This window comes from Malurus melanocephalus, unplaced genomic scaffold (genome assembly GCF_030028575.1).
Source record: "Malurus melanocephalus ecotype Western Australia unplaced genomic scaffold, MMel_1.1 scaffold_715, whole genome shotgun sequence".
Classification (NCBI taxonomy): domain Eukaryota; kingdom Metazoa; phylum Chordata; class Aves; order Passeriformes; family Maluridae; genus Malurus; species Malurus melanocephalus.
In genome coordinates, this window is record NW_026623947.1 from 220,108 (window position 1) to 237,115 (window position 17,008).

The 17,008-nt window shown below is 36.0% G+C and overlaps 1 protein-coding gene across 2 annotated transcripts in view; it reads right to left on the reverse strand.

Annotated features, from left to right (window-relative positions):
- The window catches only part of PIK3C3 (phosphatidylinositol 3-kinase catalytic subunit type 3), a 67,238-nt gene that overhangs the window by 13,958 nt on the left and 36,272 nt on the right, over positions 1-17,008 (reverse strand). For both annotated transcript variants that reach the window (XM_057384528.1, XM_057384527.1), the window contains 3 exons: positions 16,425-16,499; positions 8,443-8,611; positions 2,993-3,083 (listed from right to left, as the gene is read on the reverse strand). In XM_057384528.1, the coding sequence (XP_057240511.1) occupies positions 2,993-3,083; positions 8,443-8,611; positions 16,425-16,499 (335 nt within the window). The remainder of the gene's footprint in view (positions 1-2,992; positions 3,084-8,442; positions 8,612-16,424; positions 16,500-17,008) is intronic.

The following is a 17,008-nucleotide window of genomic DNA, read 5'->3' on the forward strand; positions in this document are numbered from 1 at the left end:
AATTACTGCCACAGGAGCTTTGAACATTGTCACATGCATCCAGTTGATCATATATCAACAGCTGCTTTACAGAAGGCTCTTGTGCTCACCTACTCTTAGGGATCCCTGGTTGATGTATTATTTTTGCACAATTGTAAGGAGTACATTGAAAGGATAACTTTGAACCAAAAAGACCAAACCTGAACTGTCAACAAGGGTCAGAAATAGCTGAGGTGTCAGAAAAAAAAAGCAAGTTTATATAAAATAACAAAATCTGAGAGAGCGGAACAATTTGGCTATCTTCCTGACAATACCTTACTGTGTGGGTTTTGTTTTGTTTTTTAMAAGAACAAGCACACTGTAAATTAAGTTAGAGAACCTGGGGAAGTAGGATCTTTTCCTCTCAAAGTGATTCAGATTCCTTGTCAGCAACACAGGCCCTATTGCTTCAGTTCTATCTGCTTCCACATTTTAAACCCCTGTGAATGGACAGCCTGGAATCTCCCATGACAAAAATCACAGTTCACCAAGCTGCAGCACTGTCAAAGCTCAGGTTCCCAATAACTAATTGCTGCATTCRATCTAACTGTGATCTGTCATGTAACAATTAGGCTCGTGTTCTTTTCATGCAAAGAAAGCACTGTTGCTTTTACTTTGTAATGAAATTTAGAAGTAAGCATTAGAAGTCCACTCACGGACCTAATTCAGATTCAGGGGGTCAGAGTGTGTGCCAGCAACACCACAGTTTGATCTCACACAGGCCATTCACGTAAGARTTGGACTTGATTACCCTTGTGRGTTCCTTCCAACTCAGAACATTCTGTGATTCTGAACTCCCTTTTAAGTTTTGCTTTCTTCCATGATCTCCAAATGCACACAATACTGTCATGMATTACATAATCTCGATTTTTAACTATACATAAGTGAGCTGTAACATCCTTCYCAGCTGTAGAAAAGACTTTCTGGCTTTCAATTCTGTATCTTGGTATCTTAAATCAATACAATTATATTGGAAAYTTACACAGAGTAAAAGAGTTCTAGAGATGTCTGAAATACTCAACTACTGCTATATTAAAACCATSCTTTACAAGCATTTTACAGAACCCAAATCCTGTTATCATTAGTTTCTGAATGCATATACCTTTGCACAGCATTTCTAAAGAGTTTTCCAGTACAAAATGCAATGCCAGGATATTAATAAAAAACCAGGATATTACATGTTAATTAGCAGCAAGTACCAGAAGACTCTTGGTAAAAAACATCAGAGCTTACAAGAACACATTCAAGGCAAGCATGAATAGCAAGTGTCACACGATCAACCTGGCTTAGTGGATGTGGCTCATGGCAAGGGAATGGAATGAGATCTTCCTTAAAATCCCTTCCAGCCCAAGCCATTATTGGATGCTGTGATCAAAATGACAGGAAACTCTGGACTGAAAATGAGTAAGATTAAAATATGTCATAAATCTCAAACTTATTAATGAAAGTATTAAAGAACCAGCACTTCTGAAGTTCAGTGAAACCACTGGTTTGAGCTCTTGATGACTGTTTCAGTCAACCACAAACTTGCCCCAAATTAGACCCTGCTCCACCTGCAGATGTACACTTCAACTTCCATTAGGATTTATTGGACATCCATTTGTAGACTTKGCAATCTAAAAGATCTTCCCCTCCTTACTGTATCATATGTTTCCCATGGGTAGCCATAGCCAAATACATCTTCTTTATAAAGATGAAATTTATAGACAGCATTTGCACAGACAGGACTATTTCTTGAAGATCTCTTCTTTGAAAAGGTGTCTCTACAAAAATGTAGCTACTCYCAGAACTTGGCAGGTATTGAACCTTTTCAGTTGGCTTTTATGTCCCATGTTCTATGTAAGTAACCTTCTCAATTTTTGTAGGGCATTAGGTGAGGATCAAATATTATGAGAAAAAATAATTTGCTGTCATTTTCTCAGGAAAACAGGCAAGTGGAGGGAAGATTGTCATGTTTACCACAAAACACAGCACYTGTGGCTAGCTCTGCATCCTGGAAATAAATCTGAAAAGCTACAAGAACTCTTTGTATCAATTTAAAACCAAGAAACTCTAAACCAAAATACTTGGATCCTTWAGGAGAAAAAGAAAAATCTGTGAGTCATTATTTAGTTTTCTGTCAGGAAATTATATTACAACATGAAATATTTTTTGAGGATTCTGAATCTCTGTTTTCATAGCTTACTGAAAAGAGTGAAGAACAGCCTGAGAGACAATCCAACCCTTGAATAAAAATTACACTGAACTAATTTCCATTGGATGCACAGGCTCCACAAAGTCCTTTGGGGAATTAAAACAGATAGCCCTTCACTACAAATCTGGTTATAAAAAAGCCAGCATTTGTCTAAAATGTAAGTGTAATGAAATCTAGACAGACATATATCCAGTATTYTTCATGTCAATTGTTGCTCAAACACCAAATGGAGAAGAATGACTCAAGGTGGTGTAAAGGACAAAGTTAGAATTATGGGACCCAAGTCTGTCTTCACAATAAACAAAAATTTCTCCGTGATGAAGATATACYAGCATACTGGTTTTAAATCTTCAGTGGGCTGGTTTTATATCTAGATGAAGAAGACTGGTTTTATAAAACCATCCATGATTTACTGGTTTCTAGACTAGACGAAACAATCTTTCATGATATAGTCAGTGTTGACTGCTTCACTTATTCTAAGTTTGATAAGGTGGGAGCATTGTTTTTAGCTAAAATACCCACTGGAACAAAGTGCCAGAGCAGAGTGTGCAGCACTGCATGGTTGATAAAAAGCCATTCTGTATTCATGGGCACATGTGCTTAGTGCTCTACAAGTGCACTCTCCTATCTTTAACTTCAATGATTCTAGAAATTGCTCAAATCTTACAAAACAGGAGCAAGAGTTTTCAGGTGAGACACGAGTAAATCATCACAAGTGACTGAAAATTTCATACTGAGATAACCTGGGTTACTGGAAGACAAGGAAAGCTTCTGAGTTACCTTTTTTACAGTCTTGTCAGGTTCAAGAGCAATATCTGGAATGTTGGCATCCACCATGAGGGAAAATAAGTTCAAGATCAAGTTGGAATACCTAAGCAGAAGAGCAAATTAGGTAAAACACTTTGTAAATGGTACRAAAGATATTCAGTAAACAACTTAATTTAAGAATTCATTATCATCATCCTAAATTGAACTGTTAATGCCTCAGAAATCCATGTGCAACATTTTAATTGAAAGTATTTATGTTAAGAACATAAGATACTGACATTAGCTATGAAAGTTTAACCTTCAAAATCTCTCAAACTGCCAAAACTGAATAAAGTGTTCTGATTTTTATTACAATTTTCTAAAATTGTCAGAACATTTACCCAGAAACATATAAAACATAAACTGTGATTTCATATATTTTTAAGTTTTATTAATGCCATTTGCTACCTTAGGAGGAYAAACATGCTAGAATACTGATTCAAGGGTTATTTTTCCATTAAGAAGTGATACAGCAGCAGATATATATCCAAAGAGATGAAGTCTTCATAATCACAAAAAAGCTATTTTTCTAATCACTGCAGGGACTTTTGACAAAGTTAAATATTTAACCAGATCCAAGTCTTCAGTTGCTCAGTTAAGCTCCAGTAATCGTGGTAGCACAGTACACTTAGGAAGTACAAATGTCATCTATAACCATTAACAAGACAAATCAGAGAACAGTTTTCAGCTTTAAAATGGCACTGGAAGCACTCATGACTAAAGAACACCATTTTGCCCTTGCAGAAAATTAGCTGTCAGTTGCTTTTTCAAAGGATAATTTTCAAGCTGTTCAACATAAACTGAAACTTCCCTTCCTCTGCAAAGAGATCTAGTTCCCTTTCAGAAAATATGTAACTGATTTCAATATTTGAAATATTGCTATGCTAGGAGAACCAGGAGCTGCRCAGATGATAGAAAATGAATTCTTAAGAGCAAAACTTGTTTATTAGGAAGCTGCTGAATATATATCAGCTAACAATTCCAAGGAGTACAAAGTATTTCAACTATGCAAAAGGTCTGCTYCACTATGTTTTACCAAGTAAATACTGCTCAAAAAACCATCTCTCCAGAAAAGTTTAATTCCAACRAATACTCTTGACCCTTAATTATTATTTGGCACCGACATTACCTAACACATTTCAATCTAAGTTTTAAAGCATTTAAAATAAACTGTTTGACTAGAAATCTTCAGTGCTTAATTTCRTTCAACAGTTTTGCTACACTTTCCCAGGAGCAGGGGACAGGAGTTGGGAGAATTGATTTTATGACAAATYGAAAGAAAAGAGGAAAAGTTAACTCTACCATTTTGTTTCAGGTCTGGCTAAGGAATCTGCCAGTCACGTTGTCTGCTGCTAGGAACAGACACCACAGATTTTAATTAATTTTTCTTCTAGTTGCCTGMAACTAGAAAATCTCTTTTTAAACATGCTTAACTGTTACAGGYACATACTCTCAGGTCTCTTCCTATGTCAGGTCTCTTCTGTCAGTAGTTTTTCCTTCAAAATGACCCAGAATCCAAAGTGTAAGAGACCCTTCTGCTCTTCAATCACATAGAGGATAAGAGCTTATAAGCACTACAGGTTATTGGAGCTATTTATGTGATAGAGGTTTGTAAAAAAAAGATTTTGAAGGTCTAGGCATCATTGTTAGATGCCAGCTAAGCTCTGTTCCACACAATGAAGGCATCTGAATTTTGAAGAAGAAAATAATCTGAAAAACTGCATTTAAAAAAAAATCAAGAAAAGGTAACTTTGTAGAGAGTATGGAGTGGAAAAAACCTCTAAAAATTAAGGAAGAATTACTCCCTATACTATATGCAGGTGTGTCCTCTGCCCCTTAACCCAACATTTCTGTAATTCAGTAATCAACTGCCATCCTTTTWACAGGCAACATTTTTGGCAAATATTCCATGAGGTTCACAACTGGGGAACTGACAGCCCAAACTCATCTAAAAGGAGGATTTTGCTGAATCACCAGAGTCAGGAGYCTGAGCTGTAAAACACAAACTCCTTTGTCAAGCAAGAGATATCACTCATCTTTGACATCTACATTTCAAAGGCCTCTGGAATAGCTGCCATCCATCCACAGCCAGAACACAGTCTGAGCCAGGCTTTTCTCCTTTTAAGGAGGTTTAATTAAGTACCTAAACCAAAACCTAAATCTTTCTCACATAATTCTTCCCTTTCCTCAAATTCAGTACAAATGAACTTACAAAATAAATGACAACTCAGCTGCCAATCAGACAAACTCAGACAAACCAAACTGAAGTTTGATTGACTTCTGGTTTGAACATTAAGTACTTGTAAAGAAATTCAACAGAAAACCTTTACTTCTACATAGATAAAAGAAGACTCATACATCAAGAAAGAAAACTACATCAGACTAAAGGTCAAATTCTCATTGCTAAGCTTTCTGTGTACAGCAACTTGTGTTTTCAAGCTCTTATATCTCAAATATGTGCCTTATCCTAAGCATCCCTTTATTTATTTTTTCAGTATTTACCAGGCCCTTTGCATATGGATGTCCTCAACAATCAAATATTTAGGCTGTTGACTTTGCAATACTCTAGCAAATTTGAAGCTACAWACAACCACTATAAAGACAAAGACAGGAATGTATATAGTTACTTGCAGTCCCAAATGAAGGTCCTGCTTACCTGGTCTTACTAAAAAATTTCTAGCTTTAAAATGCCTTAAGGATATCACCGTTCTCTCAGCGGAGCATGGGATCCCCCATGACTCATTTCTGTTCTCAAGRGTATGTATACTCCCTAATTACTGTCATGTCACAGTCAGCTACAACAAATAATGCCACTTATTCTTCCCAAAGTATTTSCTTGCAGTCCAAACTCAGTGAATATGGACCTGATTCTACCCAGCTTCACTTTTGCTGTTCCCTCTTCACCATCTGGTCCCAGCTTTTAGAAGACTATCCAGACCCTGTACTGCCWAGCTACAAGATTTCCAAAGGAGCACCACTCCCAAGGGCCATCACAGTTTTCCACTTGATGCCTATAGTGCTTCCATTCAGATCTGGACAGCACCCTCCATCCACAAAACTGAGAACAGACTGGGGAAAAAGCTTCTCACAGGACTAATGCACGGAAAACCCTTACTTGTAAGGAAAAACACCATATAGAGCCTCACTCTGGGAAAAAAAGCCTCTGAATGCTGTGACTGGATTCTTTGCTGCAACAGATTGTCATGAGAGGGCACAGAGACATTCCAGAACATTCTGAACATAACCTCGTGCAGTGCGCTCTCGGATGACCCTGCTTGAGCAGGGACGTGGGACAGATGACCCATTTTTTGATTCTGTGGAACCTGCTGAAAATGTGTAAGCAGGGAATTCTTGATGGAATGGAAATGCTGACATGTAGCAGGATTTAAACATCTTTGAAGAGGCTCGGTATATGTAACAAAGGTACAAAAGGCTGCTACAGCCCAAGTGAAGATGCAAGACCTGCTGACAACCACAATTTGCCCTGCAACATATTCAGAACACAGCAGCTGCTCCTTCACTACAGCACTGCTGACAAATACACACAACTGATTACAGCTGCTCAAAAAGGAGAAAGCAGCTCCTTAGCCCCTACCCTCCCACAAAAATACCCCAAACTAACTAAAAAACATACAATAATTATCATATGCCAAACTGCTTCCATCCAGGAACAATAAACAAAACTATTCTTTCACTTGTAACTTTAAAATTTTTTTTTTTTTTTTTCACTAAGCAAGACCCATTCCACCATGAATCCTGATACACTGAGATACACTACTTGAAATACGTACAGAACTAGTAATTCCCCACGGAAATAAAGAACAAAGCACAATCTGAAGGAGATGACAAAGTCTGCATTTTGTCTTAGCAATCAGAGATTTTGATTTCACACTGCTTGGCCAGAAGATGTGTCTGAGTGGTTTCTTTCAATATGCAGAACTATTAGAACTAAACTGTTCCACATCCAATTATTCTTTTTTTTCAACAAGAGATCTTAATTATTTTTCATTCTAGCTGATTAAAGTAATAGCTACARTAATTTAATACTATCATACACTATCTTAGTTGAAAGCCTTATAGATATTTATCCAGAACCATTTAAAAATATTTTCCTATTAAAGTGAACAAATATTGGCGATACTATAATGACAACTACCATTTCAGACATTAAAAATGAAATAGTCTTGRTTTACAGTTTAGTTGTATACCCCAATTACCACTACACTACACAGTTAATGATGATCTTTGTAGCAAATCATTACATAAATTAAGTCAATGAATAATCTTTCACTGACACAAGAGACCTTTCCATGGAAACAGCTAGATTTAAACAATAAAAAAAACAATTCAAGTATATGACAAATAAGAAATACACCATTACGAAACAGCTTTAAGCAAAGTTCAGAAGCTGGAATGTACATTAGCTTTTTTGATTGTTTTCTGAAGCCACAAATATTGCTTGCTGATAGCATGCCACTGTTTTTTCAATTGGTGAATGGCTTTTCAACACATTAATAATGTCTGTTCCTAGATCAACTCCTTAAATCTTTCTCCTTTTATCAAGTGGAGAACTACATACAGCATTGTATTACTGGCTGCTTTTCATATTACCTGTACTTTTYGCATCTGCTTACCATATTATCAGTTTCTTACATATTACATATTTGAAGGTTTACATTAGGTAATCTTAGATATTAAAGTGAAAATCTTTCATTTTCATTGAAGATGTGCTAAATCAAATCCCTGGACAGACCAGGAGCGCTCACCTGTGCTCTCTTCAAACAGAACAAAGAGGAGCTACTTGGCTCAGAAAGTTGATGGGTAAGTAATACAGTCACTGCAAAAGAATGAAGCTGGTTCCAGATTTGAAAGACAGATCTATTGGTCTACAGACCTAGAATCTGAAGAGGTTTTAGCTCCCACAATTCTGAGAATTTAAAGGAATTTCTGCGTGATTGTCACTACAAGCTGCTAATTTTTGTCCCACAGGAGCTGAACCAAACTAAGCATATGTGTGTGTCATCTTCAAGCCAAAGAATTTGATCATCACTAATTTAAACTGAAGGAGGATAAAGCAGAAAATGAGTAATGACTTAAAATTAAAATGACAGTTTCTTGATCATCAATAATAAGAGAAAAAGAAGCTTAAGTACAAAAACATACCCCAGAAAAATACAATTTAATATCCTACATGAGTTATGAAATGGAGCTATTTAAACTAATAAACAAGCAAAATTGGGAGCTTTAACTTGAACAATTACRTTCGCCCTCCACATGACACCATGATAAAAACAACTTCTTGCGTTCAACAAGTYTTGAATTTTCTAGAGAAACATTTCAGCAACTCATTTACTCATTTACTCCTCTCCTCTCCTGCTTTACAGTGTSTCTAAAGAGTTTTGGCACAAACCCAGCGCTGTTACCTGCGCAGGTGGAGAAAGGCTGTGTAGCACTGCTTACGGAACTCCTGGTACTGCTCACTCTGGGTGCCTCCCATGCCTTCCACCATCTCCTTGTTCAGCTTCATAGGGGGAGGRAGGGGCTTGGGGTCCCGGCCCAAAATATAACCAAAGTCAATGTGAAACAGTTTACCTGTAGAAGGAATAAAGGCAAACACAACATATAGTATCAGTTTGTAGTGCAAAACTCAGAACTATTCAGAAGATAGTAAGCAGCTTCCAGAAAGTCTTCTGTAAGGTTTGTAACAGTTTATTTTTTGTCTTCAGCTGTTAACTTGAAATGATGGTTTTAAAGAAGTAAATGTGATTTCAAATTCATTAAGAGTACTAACAAGATCAGTTTTCCTGCTCTTTTGAAACATGTGGAGTATATTCACAAAGACTGCATCAATACTGAAACTGATCAGCAGATACAAATGCGAAATTTACATAATAGATACTACTAATTCTTTGCACCTTCTGTAAAATTTGTTAACAAATTTATATATCAATACTTAACATAGTGTGCATATCCATTTGGTTGCTGTGGTAAGAAACGTGGTGAATTTAGCATACAATATAACAAGGAGAAAGCAAGACTCATAATCCTATGAACAACCTTTCAAAGCCACTAAACACCAAAGAAGACTTCAAAGCTATTTCAAAAGTCCTTTGAATTGTTCAAGTAAGATCAAAAATGGTCAATGGTTTCAAAATACACTGAAGAAATATCACTACAACTCCAAATTTGAAACTGGATTTCAAATCTAAAGTTTGGCATACTCTTTTTCTGTACTAAAAATAATTACATCACTTAATTACTACKATTCCCATCTCAGTTCAACTGACTGCATTTGGAACACTTCTGTAAAATTAACTTCACAAAAACTTGTATTTGCCTACTGTCTTCAAATGCACAAGGTGACTTCCCTTTCTATCAAGAGCCTGTTGTGCTGCTCAYCATAATGCTCTCACATTTACTGGGGAGAATTCAACGTGTTCCTTTTCCAACTATGCATGAGATATAATAACTGGCAAAACTAACAACTGAATTTTTATGGGCAAATTTCAGTTTACCAGCAATTTCAAAAAACCTAAAATACTTAGATTAACTGAAGATTAAATATTTTATAAATACACAAAAAATTACGTTAATAGAAATCAAACATTTTACAATTCTTAGGTGGCCATTTTTTTAGCAATAATTTTGACTCCATTAAGTGGAAAATATTGCCCACGTTAAGAAAAAAAAAGTTTCTGAAAGTGTTCTGCATATATATTTGCAGTTTGGAATGTGTAATTTGAGCAATGACTTGAGTCACCAGAGCTGCGCTACAAAAAAAAATGGTGAGATTACAGATATGCACGCAGACACAAGATGGAAGATATTTTAAACAAGCAGGTAGAAAGTTATTAGCATGATTGTTATCTAGACAAACACAGACAGCACAGAAGATAGCGTATTGTTTCAGAATTATGGAACTGAACAGCATTACAGACAGGGTGTATTTGCCACAGGATATTTTAACCTGCAGCATCTGCATTCATTCTGAGATTTTCACAAGATCAGGTTCTTGGTGCTCTTGGAAAAAAATGGAGCAGTCATATTTTTCAGTTAATCACCCCTCTCTTGACTGTTTCATTGAATAATAATGTAGTATCAACAGAAAAAGCTGTTTGAGATCTGTCATAAGCACTCTTCTTCAATCCAAGGAAACAAATTCCAGCACAGTTCAATTTTAAAGGGAGACCACAAGGATCCTCAACAAGAGCCAAAGTATTTGCTGATTGATAAATGCCACAACCATTACATTTTGTGTAACTAAATGTACTACAAAAAAAACCTTTCCTTCAATACATTTCTTCTGGGCTGGTACAGGGGCATCTTTCAGAGCCCATTTTTGTACACCAACTTCTTGAAGCAACCACACACACAATCCCCTGCCACCATTAAGCTAGAAAAAAATGTCAAACTAAAATGTTTTTGGGACCTGATTTCTATTCGCTTAGTCAAACCTGTCACCTTGAAGAGTCAAGAGACAACATTTTGAATAAAATACTAAGTCTTGTAGAAGGTTTGTTTTTTTTTTTTTAGTTTGTTCTGGAGATAGAGAATAGAAGACAATAATTAATAATTTACATTGGTAACAAAGACTCATCTAAAACATTCAAAAATATTTCAATAATTGTGTGATAAGATACTTAGAAAGTGAGATGAGGCATYCTGCATTAACATTATAGTTTTCCTAGCTGTACTTCAAAGCCAGCAGATATTTAGGCTGATTTAAAGTGTATGTACAAAGCTTACATTTAAATGAATATATTCACTACCTTTCAAACCTGTATACTAAACACAGACTTGAGTAATTTTGACCCAGCTCCTGCAAGATCAATTAAACCAGCACACCACGGACAAAAGGCTCTACCTGGCGCCTGCCTGAAGCTGCTACACCAGGAGCAGCCTGAGGGAGCACTGCAGGGCCAGCGGCTTCCACAGAGAAACCTGACTCCTGTTATCCTCCAGGACTTAACAACTGAGCAAGTGAAGAACAATCCTGCTTTGGACAAATTAAATTGCCTGCATATTTAGTACTGAAAATTAGGTGATGTTTCTATTCTTATTTATKTTAATAAATAATAAATTAATCAAGTTAATAAACTCAATTATTAKAAATATTTTAATACTAAGCTAAAAAGGTTGCAAGTATCTCAAGTGATCATTCCAAGTGACATTTACTACATGTAACTCTGAATATTCAACTTCCATTAAATGAATGAATTTTCACTCAGCATAACCTCAACTGCAATAATAAGGGGACCTCTGGAGGACACTTGGTCCAACCTCCTGGCTGAGCTGAGACATCCAGAGCCAGGTGCCTTGGCCAGGGCCATGTCCAGGGATGGGCTCTCTAAAACCTGTATCAGTCACCTCCCTGTGAGTAACTGTTTATACTCATATCATGATATTTATATACAGTAATCACCTATCCTTCCAGTAATACAGCCTTCATATGAACTTTGAGCAACCCTACTTTTTCTAAAGGCTTTGAACTACCATATTTTACAAAGCAATTACATGTTCCTCCTTCAATATACAGTGTGTCATAACACACACACTTCTATCTCTTAGAGTATCATGTTTTACCATATCCAAKCTCTTCAAATTTATTACATCTTAATTTAAATCATATAAATCTACAAATTATAGACAAAACTGGACCACTTCTTTGGTTTACTAGTGTTCCCAAATGACTTCTTAAATCATAAAGGTGAAGGGTTTTTGTTTTTGTTTCACTCATWCTTTAAACTAAAACCAGGATCCACTTATGACAACAGGTAAAACAGGATCTCATCTTTAACAGCAGTGCACTAGAAATCACCCTGCACTCCCCATTTTTTTTACAGTAGAAAAAGCAAGACACAAGACATTCACTGACTGGAACAGGATGAGAACCTTCCAGGAGCAAGCAGCATGCACATATATAAAATGATTTAACTCAAAATCTAAAAGCTGATAGTGTTGGGTTAACGCTTTTATTCTGTGAGTTTTACCAGCTTCTTCCACTTAACACCTGGTTTTCTAACATATGAAGGAAAGAGGACAGGGCATTGGAGACTTCAAGGAAATAGCACAAAACATGGAAGTTACCCTGACTACCAGTCAGAGGGAGTATCAGGGATTTCAAAGTCCATCTGATTTCCTTTCAACCTTGAGAGTGATCTTTGATTAAGTGAAGCATGGACCTSTAGAGACTAAAAATTGGTATCAGGTGCTCACAATAGACAGTAACACTCAACTGCAGCTGGAGAGGCTGATTTGCCCATCATTTTCCCTGCTAATACCTAAATTTTAGAACAGTAGAAAGTTTCTATAGAGCAGCTCAGAAATGGTTTCATTTGGCTAGGAAAAGCTACTTCAAATGAGACAGAACTCTGAAAACCTTWAACAAAATGCACATGATAAAGGAAATGAGATGCAATTACTGAAATAAAGTAAGTCTGATGACAATTGTYTCTTAACAGTAAAAAAGCAAATTATTTCAAACTACTCTGTTCCAAGGGGAAAAATGAAAAAAAAAAAAAACCCAACCAAAACACAGAACTCCACCAAATTTTTCTAGTTTTTCTGTAATCCTCAAACAACACTATTATTTTGACTTGGCCCATATTAAAAAAGTGCAATGTTGTGATTATTTCAACTGAATTTCTATTTAAAATTTGAAGCAATATGATAAAAACTCCTCTGATGAAAATGACTAGATGGGTGGGATGTTTTTTATGGCATTCCCAGAAACTTCTGATACTACTGTCAAAATTTCTCTTTTGTTAACAGAGCATTGCCATGTTGACAAAAAAAAAAAAGCCTAATGTATTGTCATAATTTTCATTAGCAGCATCTTGAAACTTTTCCAACACTACACAACAGTGAAAGTAATTTGAATTTCTAAGGACTTATTCAGGACACAAGTTTTAAAGACAGTGTGCAGCAATGGATGGAGGTAAAGTTTCTCACTGTCACCCACACAACTTGAAAGACCCCAGCTTGTCTTAAGCACTTTAACTCACCTCCCTCCCCCAAGCTTCCCATTCTCAAAACACATTCTAYTCAGGCATATTACAAGAAAAAAATAGGTCTGATATATATTACTAGATGACAAATGCTATGCAAGGTACCGAGAAGTGTTTTAGCAGATCAAAAGATAAAGTGTTATGTTCTTTTTGCAATAAGCACCATAGAAAATGGAATTCCAGACAGAAATCTGAAGGACAAAAGTATGCATTAGTTCATATTTTTTAAAAAAATAAATAAGTTTCTCTATCAAGATCAGTAACATTTAAAAACATATTTAAAAATGGTATGCTTTACATACTACARTATTTTGCAACATTAATAGATGTATTTAACAATGTACTTGTTTAAGCACTGATATAGAGTGAATGCTCGAATCCTGCAGGTTTTCCATTTTTACCATCTTCAAACCTGCCCTGGGATAGATTTTATGACTGAAAAACACAGCAAGTGCAACCACATAGTATCATTTCACATATGAATCAGTTTAGATCCTTGCTGTCTTACCTGGCAACCCTTTCTAACCAAGACTGAAGAATAAATGGGGGGTGACAATTGGTGCACTTCACACTGAAGAAAGACCACAGCTCTACCTCTAAGCATTAAATGAGAAGACAGCCCAGTTCTTTCACCTATTTACACATGATGCCAAAAGCACATGTAGTTTGCAAGGTCTGTGCACCCAGTCTTTGACATACTCTATATATGAATAACCAATCCTAATTAAATTTATTAATAACCAATAACCAATTTTATTYACAATTTCCCCTCCTGTTACAGAGCGATTTCAAGTGTATGGCTTGGGTCAATGCCTTTGTATTTCCAAAACTCATACTGGAACTCAAATTTTTACACAAGTGACCAAAGTTTGCTGAAAGATAGGCTGGCTATCACTGGGGTGAGACARAGTTGGTCAGACACATACATAAGCAGTGATACTGAAATAGGCAATTTGAACGTCTAGAATATCCTAAAATATATACATGTAGTCTGGACCTTTGTGAAACCTTTGTATGTCTATAAAGCAAGTTGAAACTACTAAAATACCTCTACTAGGACAGGAGGCTTCACTTGCTCACGAAAGCTGAAATACTTTCTAACTCTGCTGATGACCGCCCTAGTAACTGCCTTGCATTGATAAAAGATTTAGCAAACAGGAAGACATCCAAACCTGGATATTTTATTAGTATTTAGATCCTGATGCTGTAATCAAATCAGAGAGTGCAAGAACTATAGAACGAAGTGTTTTCAGGGGAAGGCAGGACATAGCTGCAACATACTAGCCTAGTACASGGAAGGTAACTGAACATGCTACACCTCGTGTATCAACTCGGTTTCACAACCACCCAGCTCTTCATTCCAAGGCAACAAAAGGAACATTAGCTGTTAAATCAGACGCCAGCTTCAATATATAAATCAGTCTGTAATCCTAAAAGGATGCACTGATGTTGCCTAAACCTGGGCACACAGCTGAAAAAGTTTCTTGTTAGTTATAGGTCCCTGCGATGTCCGCTACAGATTTGGAAACAAGATTTTAAAACAGAGCAATTGATAATGCATTTCATCTCCAGAAGTAGAAAGTTTTAAGTTTCCTGAGAAAATAAATATCCCTGTCATGCAATAATGCCTATACAATGTCACCTTTGGGTTACCAGTCAAGGCACACTTATGAAACTGATGCAAGTACTGTTGTAATTTTTAACATTAACAGATAAAGATGTTTTGACGGAAGGTTCCCCACATCCCTATCAAAACACACTTCAAGAGCTGTCCTTGAAGCATAATGATACAGCACTTAAAAATCTGAATATCTACATGTCTTGTTAAAGATTACCATTGCAAAAAAGTCACTCTATTTTCTGAACTAGAGGCATAACAGTCATGAAAGGCAGCAGAAATTATTTCATAACATAATTGACATGTCATGTCAAAAAATACACGTCCAATGTGTAGGAAAAAAATTTGTTTTAACGAACTTCAATATTGACTGTTTAATGTTTAATTTGTACTGTATCTATTATAAGCATAGACAGTTCTGTGTTATAAAATGATGCACTCTATTGAAAGGAGTCTAACAGATTTGTCTACATTCACCAAACTGAAAGGTTGAGCCAAAAAAAAGGTAATGATATAAAATGAGAAATACACGAACCCAGAGCTGGTACCCAGCATTCTCTACCCTGCTGGAAAACTTCAATTCATTAAGTAAATCCTATCAGGAAGGATGCATATAGAGGCATATCATTTTGAAGGAATTAGTTGGAGCATGCACTCTTCAAGAGAAGAATGAAATAAGCTTTTTCCAACTTAAGGCAATGGGATTCTCAGTAGAAAGAAACAAGCCTTGGTAGCAAGTCTTTGTTGTGCTTGGAACATAAGGATTTCTCCTGACGGCTCACAAAAGCTCTCAGTTTGTGACAGAGCATGGGTTTTCAGACTTGGAAAGTACGATGGATGTACACTGCCCTCTGCTGTACTCCCCAAATTCTTCCACTAAAGCTACTGTGTTGTATTTTTCAATACAGACAGGTAAGATGCACTTTACCTCAAATCAAAACAGTAAACTGTTACTACTCTCAGCATGCAAGCAGAGCCTGATATGAAAAGATTTACAGGCATCACCACAGATAAATAAGACATCTCTAAAGATAGATCTCTAAATGACTCTGTCCATTTTCAAGTTGATAACATAAAACACACTTGCTATAGTTGTTCCTCCATGATATCAGAGCAAGACCTTTTACCTTAATCAAGGCCAATTATTAATTTTCCACTTCCACAGGTCAAAAGCAGTRAATGCTTCAGCCTTCCCTGTAACCAACAAACCTTCCACATGAATGGGTCTCTTTTTCCAAATAACATTTTTTATTTGAATGTTTTTCATTCAATAAACGTTTCACTTCATAATAAACACTTAACCACTACTCCTAATTCTCCTCCACTTGAATACCACATGAAGGTATTCAAGCAATCAGAACTCCTAGGGAAGCTGTAGTTCAAAATTAAGCAAGCAAGTAAAAATAAGCCAAGCAAAAACTCAAARAGATGTTTCCCTATAAGAAATGTTATTTATCAAAACTTTGTGAAGCTCATACAGCTACACATGAACTCATTTTTAATGAAAACATTTGAAATTCCCTCTATGCCAAAACAGTGACTATAATGGTTTAAGTAGCTTTGTTTTCAAATCCTTCATTTTCTCTAGTTAAGAAATCATGTTATTACACACTGGAGCAAATATTACCTTAAATGAGACAATATAACTTACATTTTAAAATATAATCTAGTCTACAATACTCAGTGGGTTATATTCACAAGGAAAATACAACAGAAAGGTACCAACACATTAGAAATTAAACAACTGCTGCTATAAAATTATAGTGCTAAAAAGAATTACCTGTTTTTGTTAGCAACAGATTATCCAGATGTCTATCTCCAACTCCAAGGATGTAAGTAATCACACAATAACCAGCTGTAACAAGTAAATTGTAAACATCAGCATGAGTATCTTTCCTGGAGAGCAACAAGTTCCACACAATTAACAACAGTTTACAACAACAACAGATTATATTATCTAAGCTCGAATTCACCAGCAATAAACACACCAGAGACTTGGGACAGGAGTGGTGCTGGTGAAGAATAATTAAGATTATCAGCATTATGAAGAACATTTGAAGTAATACAACTCTGAAACTTATTCAGYACTGACTAGATTTTAATTTCTTACTATACAATTACAGGGCTAACCCTAAAATATAAAATTAATTCAGTATTGGGATTAAGGTACTTCAAAGGAAGTTGAAACATTTTGAGCAAAGTGAATGTAGACATTTTGAGCTGAAGCYATTTTAAGGTCACTGTAAACAAGGATTAGGCATTGATATGAGCCTGGATAAACATCAGCAGTATTCACAAGATCAGCAGCGATAAAGAGCAAATTGTTTTAATTTTTGCTTTCACCCACTAACCAGAACAGTTTGA